The sequence below is a fragment of the Panicum hallii genome, chromosome 6, assembly GCF_002211085.1.
Source record: "Panicum hallii strain FIL2 chromosome 6, PHallii_v3.1, whole genome shotgun sequence".
NCBI classification, from domain to species: domain Eukaryota; kingdom Viridiplantae; phylum Streptophyta; class Magnoliopsida; order Poales; family Poaceae; genus Panicum; species Panicum hallii.
The window spans coordinates 33,737,592-33,750,937 of record NC_038047.1 but is presented as its reverse complement, the minus strand read 5'-3'; the positions used below and the strand labels follow the sequence as shown (position 1 = coordinate 33,750,937).

The window sequence follows — 13,346 nt, the reverse complement described above, 5'->3', positions numbered from 1 at the left end:
GCCCGCGCCGATGACAGCGGTCTTGGATGAATCACCCTCCTGGAGCTGGATCGTCTTGAGGGCCACGTGGTCAGTCGACTAGATGCTCGACTTGCTGGCCTTTCTTGAGGGAATCTCCAGCCCGGACTGGGAGAGCTGCTGCGCGGCCGCGAGTACTTCCCCTGAAGCATCTGGCACACGAGTAGTCGAAGCATACTGGATCACCTCCTGATTGCAGTCATACGACTTCTTCAAGTCGCCTCGGAGAGTAAGTACTCCACTTAGTCCTGGCATCTTGAGAAGCAGATAAACGTAATGTGGCACTGCCATAAACTTGGTGAGTGCCGGACGTCCCGATATTGCGTGGTAAGAAGATTCAAAGCTGGCCACTTCAAATTTAATGAACTCAGTGCGGTAGTTTTCCCTCGTGCCGAAGGTGACTGGGAGGACTACCGTACCAAGTGGGTGCGCCGCGTTACCTGGGACGATGCCGTAAAAGGGGGACTTGCTCGGAACCAGCATGTCCTTGAAGTCCAAACCCATCTTCCTCAGAGTGCTGGTGAAGATGAGGTTGAGACCGCTTCCACCATCGATAAGCACCTTGGTGAGCCTGACCTCAGCCACCATAGGATCCAGAACCAGAGGAAACTTGCCGGGCTCCGAGAAACTCGTCCACTTATCGTCGCAGGAGAACGAGATGGGGACCTCCGACCAACGGAGTGGTCGTGGTACCGCCGGCTCGACGGACATGATCTCCCGGAGAAGCAGCTTCTGGTCCCGCCTGGAGCTAAAATCCCCATCACCCCCGAAGATGACGTTGACGGTCTTTGAAGCATCCTGGAACTTTGGGTTGCGCCCTTGGTCTTCATGGTCGTCATCCTCGGGTTCTTTGTCCGCAGGTTTCTTGTTCTTCCTGCCACCACCGGAGTTGCTAAACGTCCTCCAAAGGTGGTAGCAGTCGATGGCAGCGTGATTGGCACCTGGATGCCATGGGCACTTCTTCTGCATGAGCTTCTCGAACTCCTCCTGCGTTGTTGACTTCTTGCCCCGTGAAGGACGATCCATAGCCGCAATGATATCATCTGGCTTGCGTTTCCGGGGTGGACCCGAAAAGTCCCGCTGGCCCTTGTCGTTGCGGTTGTCGTTTGGGCGCCTCAGATTGCTATCTTGGCGCCGCGGGAACCGCTCCCGCATCTTCTCCTCCTATTCGGACCAATCATGCATCATACCACGAAGGCCCGCAACAGTCTTCGGCCTGTTCCGCCCAAAATCCCTGTAGATGCCTTGGTCGGTGATGCCGTTGTAGAAGCAGTCGATGATGTCATCCTCCGAGATGTTCGTGATGGTGGCGCGGACGTCGAAGAAGCGATGTGTGTAGGACCGCAGGAGCTCGTTACGTTCCTGTTTACACTGAGCAAGATCGTGACGAGTACCTGCGTGAGCGATCGCTCCCCGGAAGTTGTCGATGAAAACCCTCTTGAGTCGTTCCCAGGAGTAGATGGAGTTGCTGCTAAGGCTCTCTACCCATGTGAGCGGTGCAGGGTCCAGAGCCATCGGGAAGTAGACGACTTTGGTGATGTTTGAGCCCCCTGCGACCTCAATGGCCGTGGAGTAGCAACGGAGCCACTGCCGAGGAGCCTGCTTGCCATCGTACTTGGTGATGCCGATCGGCTTGAAGCCCTCTGGGTACTTGTAGCTGCTGAATCATGCATAGAAAGCTGGGAAACAGTTGCTACAGTCAGTACCTTCAGTCTCGACTTCTTCGCGGACCTTGCGCCTAGAGGAGATCACGGTCCGCGCGTCGCGGCCTTCGTTAATGTGCTGGCGCAAGTCTTCTAGAGGAGGCCGATGATTGGCCTATCGCGGGTTGCCCCCTAGAGGTGGCTGCTGCCTCCTGCCAGGGGCCTGGCTCCTGCGAGCGTTGTCGTTGTTGTGGCTGGGCTGAGGTCGAGGGCGCCCGCCAGCCGTTCGGCTGTGAGCTTGGCTCCGACTCTCGCCCATGCGCTCCTCTCTAATGGTGGACGCCGGGTTTTGCTGATCCAACTGGATCCACGCCCTCTGCGCGTAAAGGAGTGCTTGACGCACGTTCGGATCATTGCTGCGCTCGAGTATGGCCGTCACTCTAGCGATGTTGGCCACCGGAGTCCTGAAACCCCATTCACTTACGGCGGCGAACTCAGGATCAAGCTCGCGATGCATAGATCGCCTACGCTCGTTGGCCCTCCTCCGCTGAATCATGCGGGCCCTGTTCCTGACCCTCCGCGCCTCGCGATCGACGTCGTTCTCCTCGCCGGCATTGGCAGTGGCCTCATCTTCAAAGACCGCTTCAAAGTTGATGATGGGAAAACCACCATCATCCTCGCCTTCTTCAGCCATTAGCACCTGGTGGGAGGTGAGCTCGTCAGAGCTTGCGTCAACTAGTTCAGTCGACCCCTCCGCCACGGTGGCCAACGGCCTGCCCTCCTGAAAGGGTAGAGGCTCGAGGTGAGCCACAAGTCGACCTTCAACCTTGAGTAGATCGGAGAACCCCATGCCCCTCCAATGTACAAAGCGCCCCTCCGGTATGGAGGTGACCATCAGATCACTAGCGCCAAAACAACCCGAAGCCGCCCGACACACGGTGGCTTCAGGCACTCCAACCTGGAGCAGAAAATCCAGGTCCTTCTTTAGCGTGGAGAGGGACCCAGAGACGTTGGCCTCCTGAAGATCGGTGGGCGGATTGCGTGAACCGAGTTGGGATCGGTTACGCGAGTCCTTAGATCGGAACGAGTCCAACCCAAGGGAAGTTGCCGCAACACTGGATGAAGTCGAGCTTGGAGAAGACTCCTCCTCGATCTTTGTTGCAGAAGCACGGGTCGACAAGTCGTCGAGATCGTCGACGAACTTGTCGAGGTCGCTGCGGGGATCCACAGCGGAAGTCTTTGGCTTCATGTCGATGAGGAATCACCGGAAATTGTCCACACCATCTGCGATGCAGACCCACGAACCAAAAATGAATGTCGTGCCCTGGGAGGGAACTGACCTGGTGAATTTGAAGGATGCCATCGAGCTCGCCGGTGGATCTTCGACGCGATCCCCTACCTGGTGCGCCAGCTGTCGGTGTTTTACCGGCTGCCCACCAAGGGATATACCCAAGGTGGTAAGTTTTGGGTTAGGGGACGCTGAGATCAGGAACTCGAAGGTACAAGGAACACAAAACTTAGACAGGTTTGGGCCGCATGATGCGTAATACCCTACGTCCTATATGGTGGTTTGTATTGACTTAGGTGTAGAATGACCTGTAGATCTTTTTTTTGAGAGAGGTTCCTGTCCTCCCTTATATATCCGAGAGGCCAGGGTTACAAAGATACTAACCAACACCAGCTAAGGAATCGTACCAGAACATATCTCGAGTAGATTCCTCCTGTATCGGTTAGCCTTACCTCCTATTTAAACGGGATAAATAAGAGATAAACAAGATAAATAAGAGATAAGATGGACTTAATCTCTTAAACCTCTTTAAACTACGTTATGTACCCAGTCCCGTGGCTCTGGGTCTGACAGTCATCGAACCAGTGAGGCTGCGGATTCACTAGTTTAGTGGTCCGACCACTGAGCCGGCTGGTTGAACCATGGTTCAATTTTTTCATATTTCGTTTATTCTCAACTCTTTCACATATGAAACGCTGGTGAGATGGTCAATAAAGGTGTGTTTCGCTCAGCATGGTAGGGTTCGTATCCCACTTGCCACATATTTTCTTCCTGTTTTCATGTGGATTTAAGCTCTGGGCCTACAATAGTGCTATATTGGGTCGAATATAGCCCAATAGTGTATATAATATTCACTTTGTAATAGTTTTTCTAGCTGGTCTTTTAACCGAACTGAGCCGGTGAGATCGCAAGTTTACAGTTTTCTCGATTGAACTAGTGACCTGGACTAAAGATGGCAATGGGTAAACTATCCGCGGATATTGCTTCTGGATATCCATACCCGCGACCTAAAAACTGTACCCGAACCTATACCCGTTACCCGCAACGGATAGCAAACCGTATCCATATCCGTTACCCGCGGGTAACGGATATCCGCGGATATATCCGTTTGTCCAATAACAAGACTTCAGATATCCGTTACCCACGGGTAACGGATATCTGCGGATATATGCGTTTGTCCAATAACAAAACTTCAGAATTATTCAAAGGATAAATTAGCATACAGATTTTCAGTTGCATAAAAAATACATAAATGTCCAGCAGAATTAAATCTAAATTGTTCAAATAATAAAATTACAAACACAAAAATTCACTTGACCAAATAAATATCTCATCCAGAATCGGCACCCAACACACAAGATTCTTCTTTGATGTCTTCTTCGTTATCTTCAAGGCAAGACCAAAAACTGCTGAATCTTCCATTATCAATAGATTCAGCACCTAAAATAAAGTTACATTGATATTATTATCTACATACTTCAAATATAACATATTAGCAAAGCAATAAAAAGTTTGTTTACCTTGAAGAGTCTGACGAAGCCAACTTTGGCTACACATCAAAGCTTCCAACATTTTAGGAGTAAGACGACTGCGATGATCACTTAAAAGCCTCCCACTTGTACTAAAAGCAGATTCAGATACAACAGTGGTGATTGGAATAGCTAAAATGTCTCTAGCAATTAGCCTCAAAGTTGGATAACGAGTTCCCTCTAGCTTCCACCAACCAAGAATGTCAAAGTTATCATTGTCATAATTAGGAAGAGTTTCTTCTTCCAAATATCGATCCAGCTCATTCTTACTTCTAACAAAGGTATTAGTCTTCTTATTTGCAGCAAGTGTCTTAAAAATGGACAACACTGCAGCTGCACTAACAGTAGAAGATCCACTAGAAGAGGAAGTTATAAACTCTGGTTCTTTCACTTGGTAATGCTTCATCAATTCAGTTAGAAATTCATGGGCATCTGAGACATGTTGTTTAGCTACTTCTTCACCAAACAAAGCAATATAACAAGCATGCAACATTGTCATCTTAAGGCGTGGATCCAGAATCACAGCAACAGCCATAAGCCCATGGATGTCAGTCCAATACTTATCAAACTTTGCTATCATAGCAGCTGACATTTTTCTAATAATTTCATTCTCATCATGACCCCAATTATTCATTTTGAGTTTAACTTCACACACTTTAGGAAAGAAAAGATTAGCAGTCACATATTTTGTTCCAGAAAACAGCATGGTTAACTCATAGAATATTTCCAATTTCTCACAAACAATAGTTGCAAAAGTCCAATCATGATGAGTTGGGCAATATAGTTTCTATCAAGGTCACCCAAACGTTCAAAAACTTTCCTATAATGGATAACAACACTAAGCATGATAAAAGTTGAGTTCCATCTAGTTTTGCAATCTAGATTCAGCGTCCTATCCAATCTAACATTTTCATCCATGGCTGTTTTCTCAAATTTTTCGTACCTCTTTGGTGTAGCAATCCAATAAGCAACACTATCTCGAATAGCTGCAATAGAATCTGCAATAATTTGTATACCATCTCTCACAATTAGATAAGAATGTGAGCACAACACCTCATGTGCAGCACCCTTCCTCTTAATAACATATGATTTGCACCAAGTCTTGTCTCCATTAGACCAGCCATACTATCATTGGTGGTGCAATTGTCAAGGGTCACCGTTGAGATCCTACGGTCGATATCCCAACTTTGCAAATATTTGTGCAATGCATCACATATAACTTCTGCTGTATGAGGATATGGAATATAAATAAACCTATACAACCAGTAGAAAAACAGCTAGTGAACACAACAAAGACAACCAATTAAAAAACATTCATAACACTTATGTAAGAAAGTGCACTATGCTAAAGGAATCACCTCAATATGCAGCTTTTAAGTGTCCATGAATCATCAATGAAATGTCTTGTAACGACCATATAGCCCCTTTTTTGATTATCCGCAGTCCAAAGATCAGTTGTAACAGCAACACGACAATCGGTCTTTTGCAAAAATATTCTTGCTTTCCTTTTTTCCCCCTCATAAAAACTCATGATATCCCTTCTAATAGTATTCCTGGTTCCCAACTTAAACAAAGGTTGCAATGCACTAACAAACTTACGAAATCCATGGTGATCAACAATGGACAATGGATACTCATGCAGTATAATCATAAAATAAAGTGCTCTTCTAGCTACATCTTGATTGAATACATAATTTTCTACGGCCACTTGCCCCTTCTCCGATGTAGCAAACCTCAAATTAGTTTGTACTTTTACTCCTTTCTTCTTTTGATTATAAACACAAGATTTCAAATGTGCATGTAAATGTGATGTACCATTTTTTGTGATGCCCGAAAGTTTCTTCTTGCAATGTTTGCATTTAGCCTTCCATACTCCATCAACTTCTACGGGTTCAAAATCACTCCACACATTAGATCTGAGCTTCCTCTTCGAGCCTGAAGAGGCAGGTACGTCCCCTTGCTCCTCTTGCTTCGATGAGGACTCCACATCTATGGTACGACGGTCGTTATCGTCAACAAGGGCAAGAGGACCGGTGGCAGAGCCTGGTTGAGTGCTACCAGTAGGGGTATCCATCACACCTGTATTAATTCAAGAAACTTTTAACAATCGAAATTTTAACAATCGAAATTTTAACAATCGAAGCTAACAGTACGAATCGCTTTAAATGATCAAATTTCTACTGATACGAAAGTAACAAAATCAGCACATGTCCATCATAAAATTATATCCTTAACTGCAACATGTAACTAAATAGGCATAAAAAATTATTTTCCTAGTGAGAATTTATATTTTCATGCAAGAAAGATCGCAGGTGAACTTCGGTTTGGATGAACAAGAATCACTTTTCTCTCTAAAATAGTATGCAACAACAGTATGCGCGCGTACCTTCTCAGGCGGGGCCGGCCTGCAGCCTGGCGCGGGCGGGCGGGGGGGGGGGGGGGGGGGAGGCGCGGAGGCGGGGCCTAGCACCGCCGGCGGGGGGAGGGTGGGGCGGAGGCGGGGCCTAGCGCCGCCGGCGGGCGGGGAGGGGGGGGAGCGGCGGAGACCCGCGGCGCGCGGGGGCGGGGCCTAGCGCCGCCGGCGGGCGCCGGGGGGGGGGGGGGGGCGGCCGGCCTGGCGTGCCCGCAGGGGGGCGGGCGCGCGGAGCTGGATCTGCCCGCGGCCGGAGCTTGGGGTGGGGGCGCGGGGTGGGCGGCCGGGGGGGGCTGGATCGGCCCGCGGCCGGAGCTGGGGGGGGGGCGGCCGGAGCCGGAGCCGCCGCCCGGGGGGGGGGGGAGCGCTGGCGCGGGCGGTCGGGTGGGGCGGGTGGGAGGGGGCGCCGGCGGCTGGGCTGCTGGAGTGGGGGTGGGAGTGTGGGAGAGTTAGGGTTAGGGTTTTCGTTATATATATGGTTTCGATGTGGACCCACATGTCAGATGCGGATTCGGGTACGGATAGTAATTTTTGTTACCCATTTTAAAAATATCCGTGGATATTATTTGCTATCCGTACCCGTACCCGCGGATATGAAATGGTACCCAAAACCATACCCAACGGTTTTTTACCCGCGGGAACGCGGATAATTCGTGTCCATTGCCATCCTTAGACCTGGTTTGGTTTTTTCTTCTATGGGTACAACTGACCATATGATCACTACTAGCAGGTCAAGAAAGTCTCGCAAAAAGAGCTGTGAAGAAAAAGCTCACTCCAAGGAAGCCAAACAATTAATTGCCATTTCATATATGATTGTTATAGATGTATGTATTCTTTGAACCTGTCATGAAACTTTGAACCTTATGGTTGTATGCATGCTTTTTGTAATATTAATTTGTTCAATTTCTAGATATGAAACTGTGATGTTTATGATGTATGGACCAACATGTCATTAATCTGGAATTTGTTAAATCTGGATGATCATGTTATCAGTACGTATGGACCTGCTTGTTTTTCCCCTCATATGCATATGTTAAGGCTACATGCTGCCAAAATTCCAAAAAAAAAAGATGTGTGAAATTGTCAGTTAATAGACCACACAACACAACCTATATTTCATTGCAATTTCATTCTTCTGCTTGAGTGCATACAATACATCATATTCTACTTCAGTACAAACAAAAGGATGTCTGACAACACAAGAACTACATTTATGCATCACATTGCAACATAAGATCTATTTGTTCTAGGCTCTCTATTGTTCATCACTACCATCTCCTCCTTCATCTCATTTAATCCTATCTGCAGCTGCTCCAATTCTTGCATCAATTCAAGGATGGCATCCACCAAAAGAATTTTCCCAAGAAATCCTTTCTCCACTCAGTAAACAATACGATCTTGCTACAGGATTGAATTTACTCAACTTTTGGATTCAATTCACATCCATTTAACAGAACCGATGAATTACACGAAATCACTCACATATTGATGATTCCTGGGGCACTTGAAGAAACACCTGCTGCAGTTCCTGAGGGAATTCATGGTGGTCAGTGCATCAACCCTCAGATCCTTGCATACTAGACAAACAATCAGAGGAAGATCGGTCACATGGTCCACTGCATGCGGCGGCTCAACAGCTAGCAGGGGCGGCAATGCAACAGCAAGCGGAAGGTCGTGGAACAACACTAAGAGGCGGCAGCGGTGCAACAACAAGCACCGCCCATCCTCACCTAACCCGGGTGGCTTTGCTTGTGGACATGGTCAATGATGCCTACAGCATGCCTACGAAGGAAAGGTGGAGGTCGATCGAGAGGAGCAATGGGAGGATTAGGGGTAGGTGAGAGGACTGGCCGCGGGGTGTGGGGATGAGTGGTGGCCTTAGGCAAGATGAGCAGTGGCAGCGGGCGAGAAGGAACATGAGAGAGAGAAAAGGCGAGACGGAGTCTGATTTAATTATGAGGTGATGAATTAGGTGTCATGGGGCAGGGACAAAATAGGAATCTCACATGGGCTGAAATAGGGAATGAAAAGAGAAAAGAAGTGAAAATCGGCAAAAACACCAGAACTAGAACAATTCGCATGTTGGGTGTCATATTGTGAAAGCCATGCAAATTGAGATCCAAATTATGAAAGGCACCTGAATTGACTCCCAAATAATGAAATTTCTCCTTGTAGATGCACCTTTGTTCTAGCAAACTCAATTTTTAGTCCTTCTCTTTGGTCTTAAAAAACTTGGCACTAGAGCAGCCTAGCTCGACTAGGAGGAGTCTGCCCAATAATCGTCAAACTTGGTCACTCGTAGTATTAGTGAGCATTCAAAGAAGTTCTCCACCGCTAAACTAAGGGCTTCTTTGAATGCTCATGGAGCAAATCCTTGGGTAAGTGACCGTCAGGGGAAATTTAGTGGAGGATAGTCCTTTCAGGAGATAATCCATTGTATCCATTTTGGAGGGGTGGAGGATATTATACTTGCGATTAATAGAGTGCAAAGATATCCAAACAGTAATAACAGCATTAAAGTGAGAAAATCACAACGCTCATAAGAAAAAGCCAAGCAATGTTAAAAGAAAAATCGATCCTAATCTTGAACCACCATCTCCAACCATGCAATTTGATGAGCATCAGAATTTTACGTGTTCTCTCACCTTATGCCAATCTCAGTTACCAAGACTAACACGTCATCTTGACACGGGAATGAAACAATCCCCCTCAATGCACAGTTTCATAGATAAGCTGTCACATTTAAGTGTTAATTGGTGTTGTGATCAAATGTGCCATGTGACTAATAGAAGTTGATGAATTTATGTAGATGAAACTCAAATCCTCTCAATGGAGTTTCATTCTAGTTTCATGGCTCATGGTAACTGCATACACCAAGTTTCATCACCATGAAACTCTATTTCTTCTCTTTCCTCGTAAATTGCTTGCCATGTCATCACTTTTGCCTATGTGGCATGTTATTTAATGAGAATGAATGAAACTCATATGATACTTGTCCTGAGAATAGCCTTAAAAAAATTTTGAAGAAAAAGACTGTATTAAAAGCTTGTTTGTTCCTACCCTCACCTTCACGGTTGAGGGAAAAAGGAGCCTAAAGGAACCTATGAGAATCAAATCCTTCTTGTTGGGCGAGTCATAGTGCAGTTTTTGTTGTTGATTGCTACCATGTGCTTAAGGAAAAAGTGTAAACAATAGAGAAGAGTTGGCAAAAACATAGTGCTTGGGGGACTTATGTCTCGCAGACATATGATGTTTATGACAAGCTAATGCTCTCTTCGGTTTTAAATACGTAAACCTCATATATTTAAAAACGAAGGGATATCATAGGAGCATTAAAAGAAGATTCTGGAAAAACAAAGGTGCATCTAGAAGCCACTCTACAAACCCATTCGAGAACATGTTGGTCACACTTATCCTCTGTCCTTAACACTGGCTTTTGGCCATTGACTCGGGGTCAACCTACTGACGAGGCTAGGGAAGCAAATTCAGTGTGTGTGGCCAAACCCATCTGTCCTTCCTTGGTTCCTCTCGCAAAGGCAAAAGATGAAAGCGGCAGATCGGGCCTGCATGCTTAGTGCTTGACTGACTTGTGAGCTCTAAAGCTATGCTGCTTGTTGCAAACAAAATCTGCCAATAAAAGTAACCTTTTTTTTCCAAGTAGCCTTTTTCCAAATTTCAAGTGGCCGGGATGCAAAGTTCGAGTGGAAAGATTGTGCACGCGCCTTCCATGTTGCTGCAGAAACCTATCTATACATGCCGAACCACCACCAGATGCTAGTTCCATTGCTTGCTCAGCAGGGCTGCAGAGCAGAGTGCTAGCAAGGAAGGCAATTGGTCTCCGTTCCTGCCTGCCTACTGACAAATGGGTGATTCCCATGCCGTGGACATCGAGTTGCTGGCCCGGCAGCTCAGGGAGGAGCTGGCCGACGCGGCCGCGCCGGCGCCGCGGCTCGCCAGCGGCTGCCCCATCGTCATCGCCGAGGTCGGCGAGCCCACCCGCAACGTCGACCCGGAGGAGTACGCCCCGCAACACGTCTCCATCGGCCCCTACCACCGCATCAGAAACCCGCACCTCGCCAGGGACGACGAGAAGATCAGGACCCTCGACGACGTCATGTCGGCGGCGACCGCTGGCGCGACGCTGGAGCTGGAGGACTACCTCGGCGAGGTCGCGCGCCTCGAGGACAGGGCCAGGAGCTGCTACGCCCACACGTTCGAGCGGCAGATGCACAGCGCGGCGTTCGTGCGCATGCTGCTGCTCGACGCCTGCTACGTGCTCGTCCGGTTCGGCCGCGTCGCCGAGGCAGCTGGACGCCGCGGGAACGGTGGCGGCGGCGCTCCCGGGGCCGATGGGCACGTCCAGGGAGGGCCGCACCGGCACTGCCGCAGCCGCACCGAAGCGCCGTCGGTGGGCGGCGACATGATGGAGGCCGTCGCGGTGGTGCGCGACGTGCTATATCTCGCGGAGAATCAGATACCGTTCTTCGTCGTGGACACGATCCACCGGCTCGCCGTTCCGGACGCCGGCGTCTCCGCGGCGGACGCGATCGCGGGGTACGTCCGGGAGCTCCTGCAGGGGCAGCAGTACTCGGTGGCCACGCCGGCGGCGGCCGAGCCAGGCAACCTCCTGCACCTGCTGCACGTGCACTTCACGCCCACCGCGCTGTCGCCACCCACTGCCGGCGGCAAGGTCACCGGCGGCAGGCGTCCGGTGGGGCGGTGGCGCACGGCGACGGAGTACCACTGCGCCGGCGTGGGGTTCAGGGCCCGGCCCCTCGGCGGCAAGGGCGGCGCCTGCTCGATCCTCGACGTGAAGCTGGACAGCCGCGGCGGCGCGCTGGAGATCCCGCGCCTGAACGTCGACGCCGAGACGTGGCGGCTGCTGCGCAACCTGATGGCGCTGGAGCAGAGCAACCCGGCGGTGGCGGGGAGCCGCGTGACGGCGTACTGCGTCTTCGTGTCGCAGCTGGCGTGCACGCCGCGGGACGTGGAGCTCCTGTCCAAGCGCGGGATCATCTCGCACGGGCTCGGCGGCCACAGCGAGGTCGCCGAGCGCCTCGCCTGGCTCTGCAGGGGCGTCGCGTTCGGGGCCGACGACCCCGCCGGCAACTACCTGTACGTGAAGTGGCAGGCGCTGGAGGGGCGGTTCCAGAGCCGGCCGCGGCGGTGGGCGGCGTGGCTGATGCTCAAGTATTTCAGCAACCCGTGGCTCGCCGTCGGGCTCGCGGCGGCGGCCCTGGGGCTGGTTTGCACGGTGGTGCAAGCGGTGTACTCTGTTTTGAGCTACACACCAGGGGGCACGTAGGAATTCAGTGACAAGTGACCACCATGTACAGCTGTGCGGTGTGCCCACGACAAGTCAATATAGGTGTGTCTAGTACATCTTGCTTGTCCTTTTTTTCCCTACTCTTTTACATGAAAAAAAAGTTTGTTATTAGTAATAGTAAATAATGTTCAATGGAGAGATCATCGGTACCCTCCAAGATTCTATAGACGACGATGTCGGTGTTTAACCGGCTGCCCACCGAGGGATATACCCAAGGTGGTAAGTTTTGGGTGAGGAGACGCCGAGATTAGGAATTCGAAGGTGCAAGGAACACAGGAGGTTCGGGCCGCACGGAGCGTAACACCCTACGTCCTGTATGGTGATTTGTATTCCCTTTGGTATAGAATGACCTAATGATCTTCTGTTTTGAGAGGGATCCCTAACCTCCCTTATATATCCAAGAGGCCAGGGTTACAAAGATACTAACCAACACCAGCCAAGGAATCATACCAGAACATATCTCGAGTAGATTCCCTCTGTATCGGTTAGCTCTATCTCCTATTTAAACGGAATAAATAAGAGATAAACAAGATAAATAAGAGATAAGACGAACTTAATCTCTTAGACCTCTTTAAATTACGTTATGTACCCAGCCCGGTGGCCCCGGGTCTGACAAGCCCCCGAGCACTTCGTAGCTGAGTACTGCAGGCTTATCGAGTACTTTCGAAGCAGTATTCGACTTCTTCTGAAGCTTCACCTTGAAATCCTTCTTCGAGTACTTGCTTGGCTGCATCGAAGCTATGAGGTGCTCATGCCCCGAATTTTATTTTTAACATGGTGTGCGATTGAAAAATCGCACTCCATATGGAGTTGCCCCCGAGCCTTAGGTTGAATCGAAGAAGCAGGCTGAGGGTCCCATCAATCTGTAATCCTCCTTATCCTTCAAAGAAATTTGAAAAATAAGTAGTCGATGCCACGTATCCCGCAGCCCCCGAGCCTTGAATCCAAATCACACAAAGTTGGAGATAAGGGTCCAAAAAGCGTGGCATGCAAGCTAAACAATGACACCTTGAGAAAGTACCAAAGTGATGATACAAATGATGGATTTAGATCAGAAATTCGAAAACCCCTTTTTTCGGGCTGATTAGCCCTAAAAAAATAATTAATCGAATATTTAATCCAATCAGTC

The 13,346-nt window shown here is 49.3% G+C and overlaps 1 protein-coding gene across 1 annotated transcript; it reads left to right on the top strand.

The window, feature by feature from the left end:
* Nucleotides 1–10,567: 10,567 nt before the first annotated feature.
* LOC112897180 lies at nucleotides 10,568–12,479 on the top strand. Its single transcript, XM_025965422.1, has one exon. It carries the CDS (start codon nucleotides 10,754–10,756, stop codon nucleotides 12,194–12,196), a length of 1,443 nt encoding a protein of 480 aa, XP_025821207.1. The 5' UTR covers nucleotides 10,568–10,753; the 3' UTR covers nucleotides 12,197–12,479.
* The last annotated feature ends 867 nt before the right edge of the window (nucleotides 12,480–13,346 follow it).

Coding starts and splice junctions, on each gene's coding strand:
- LOC112897180 (XM_025965422.1), top strand. CDS start 10,754: ATGGGTGATTCCCATGCCGTGGACATCGAGTTGCTGGCCCGGCAGCTC.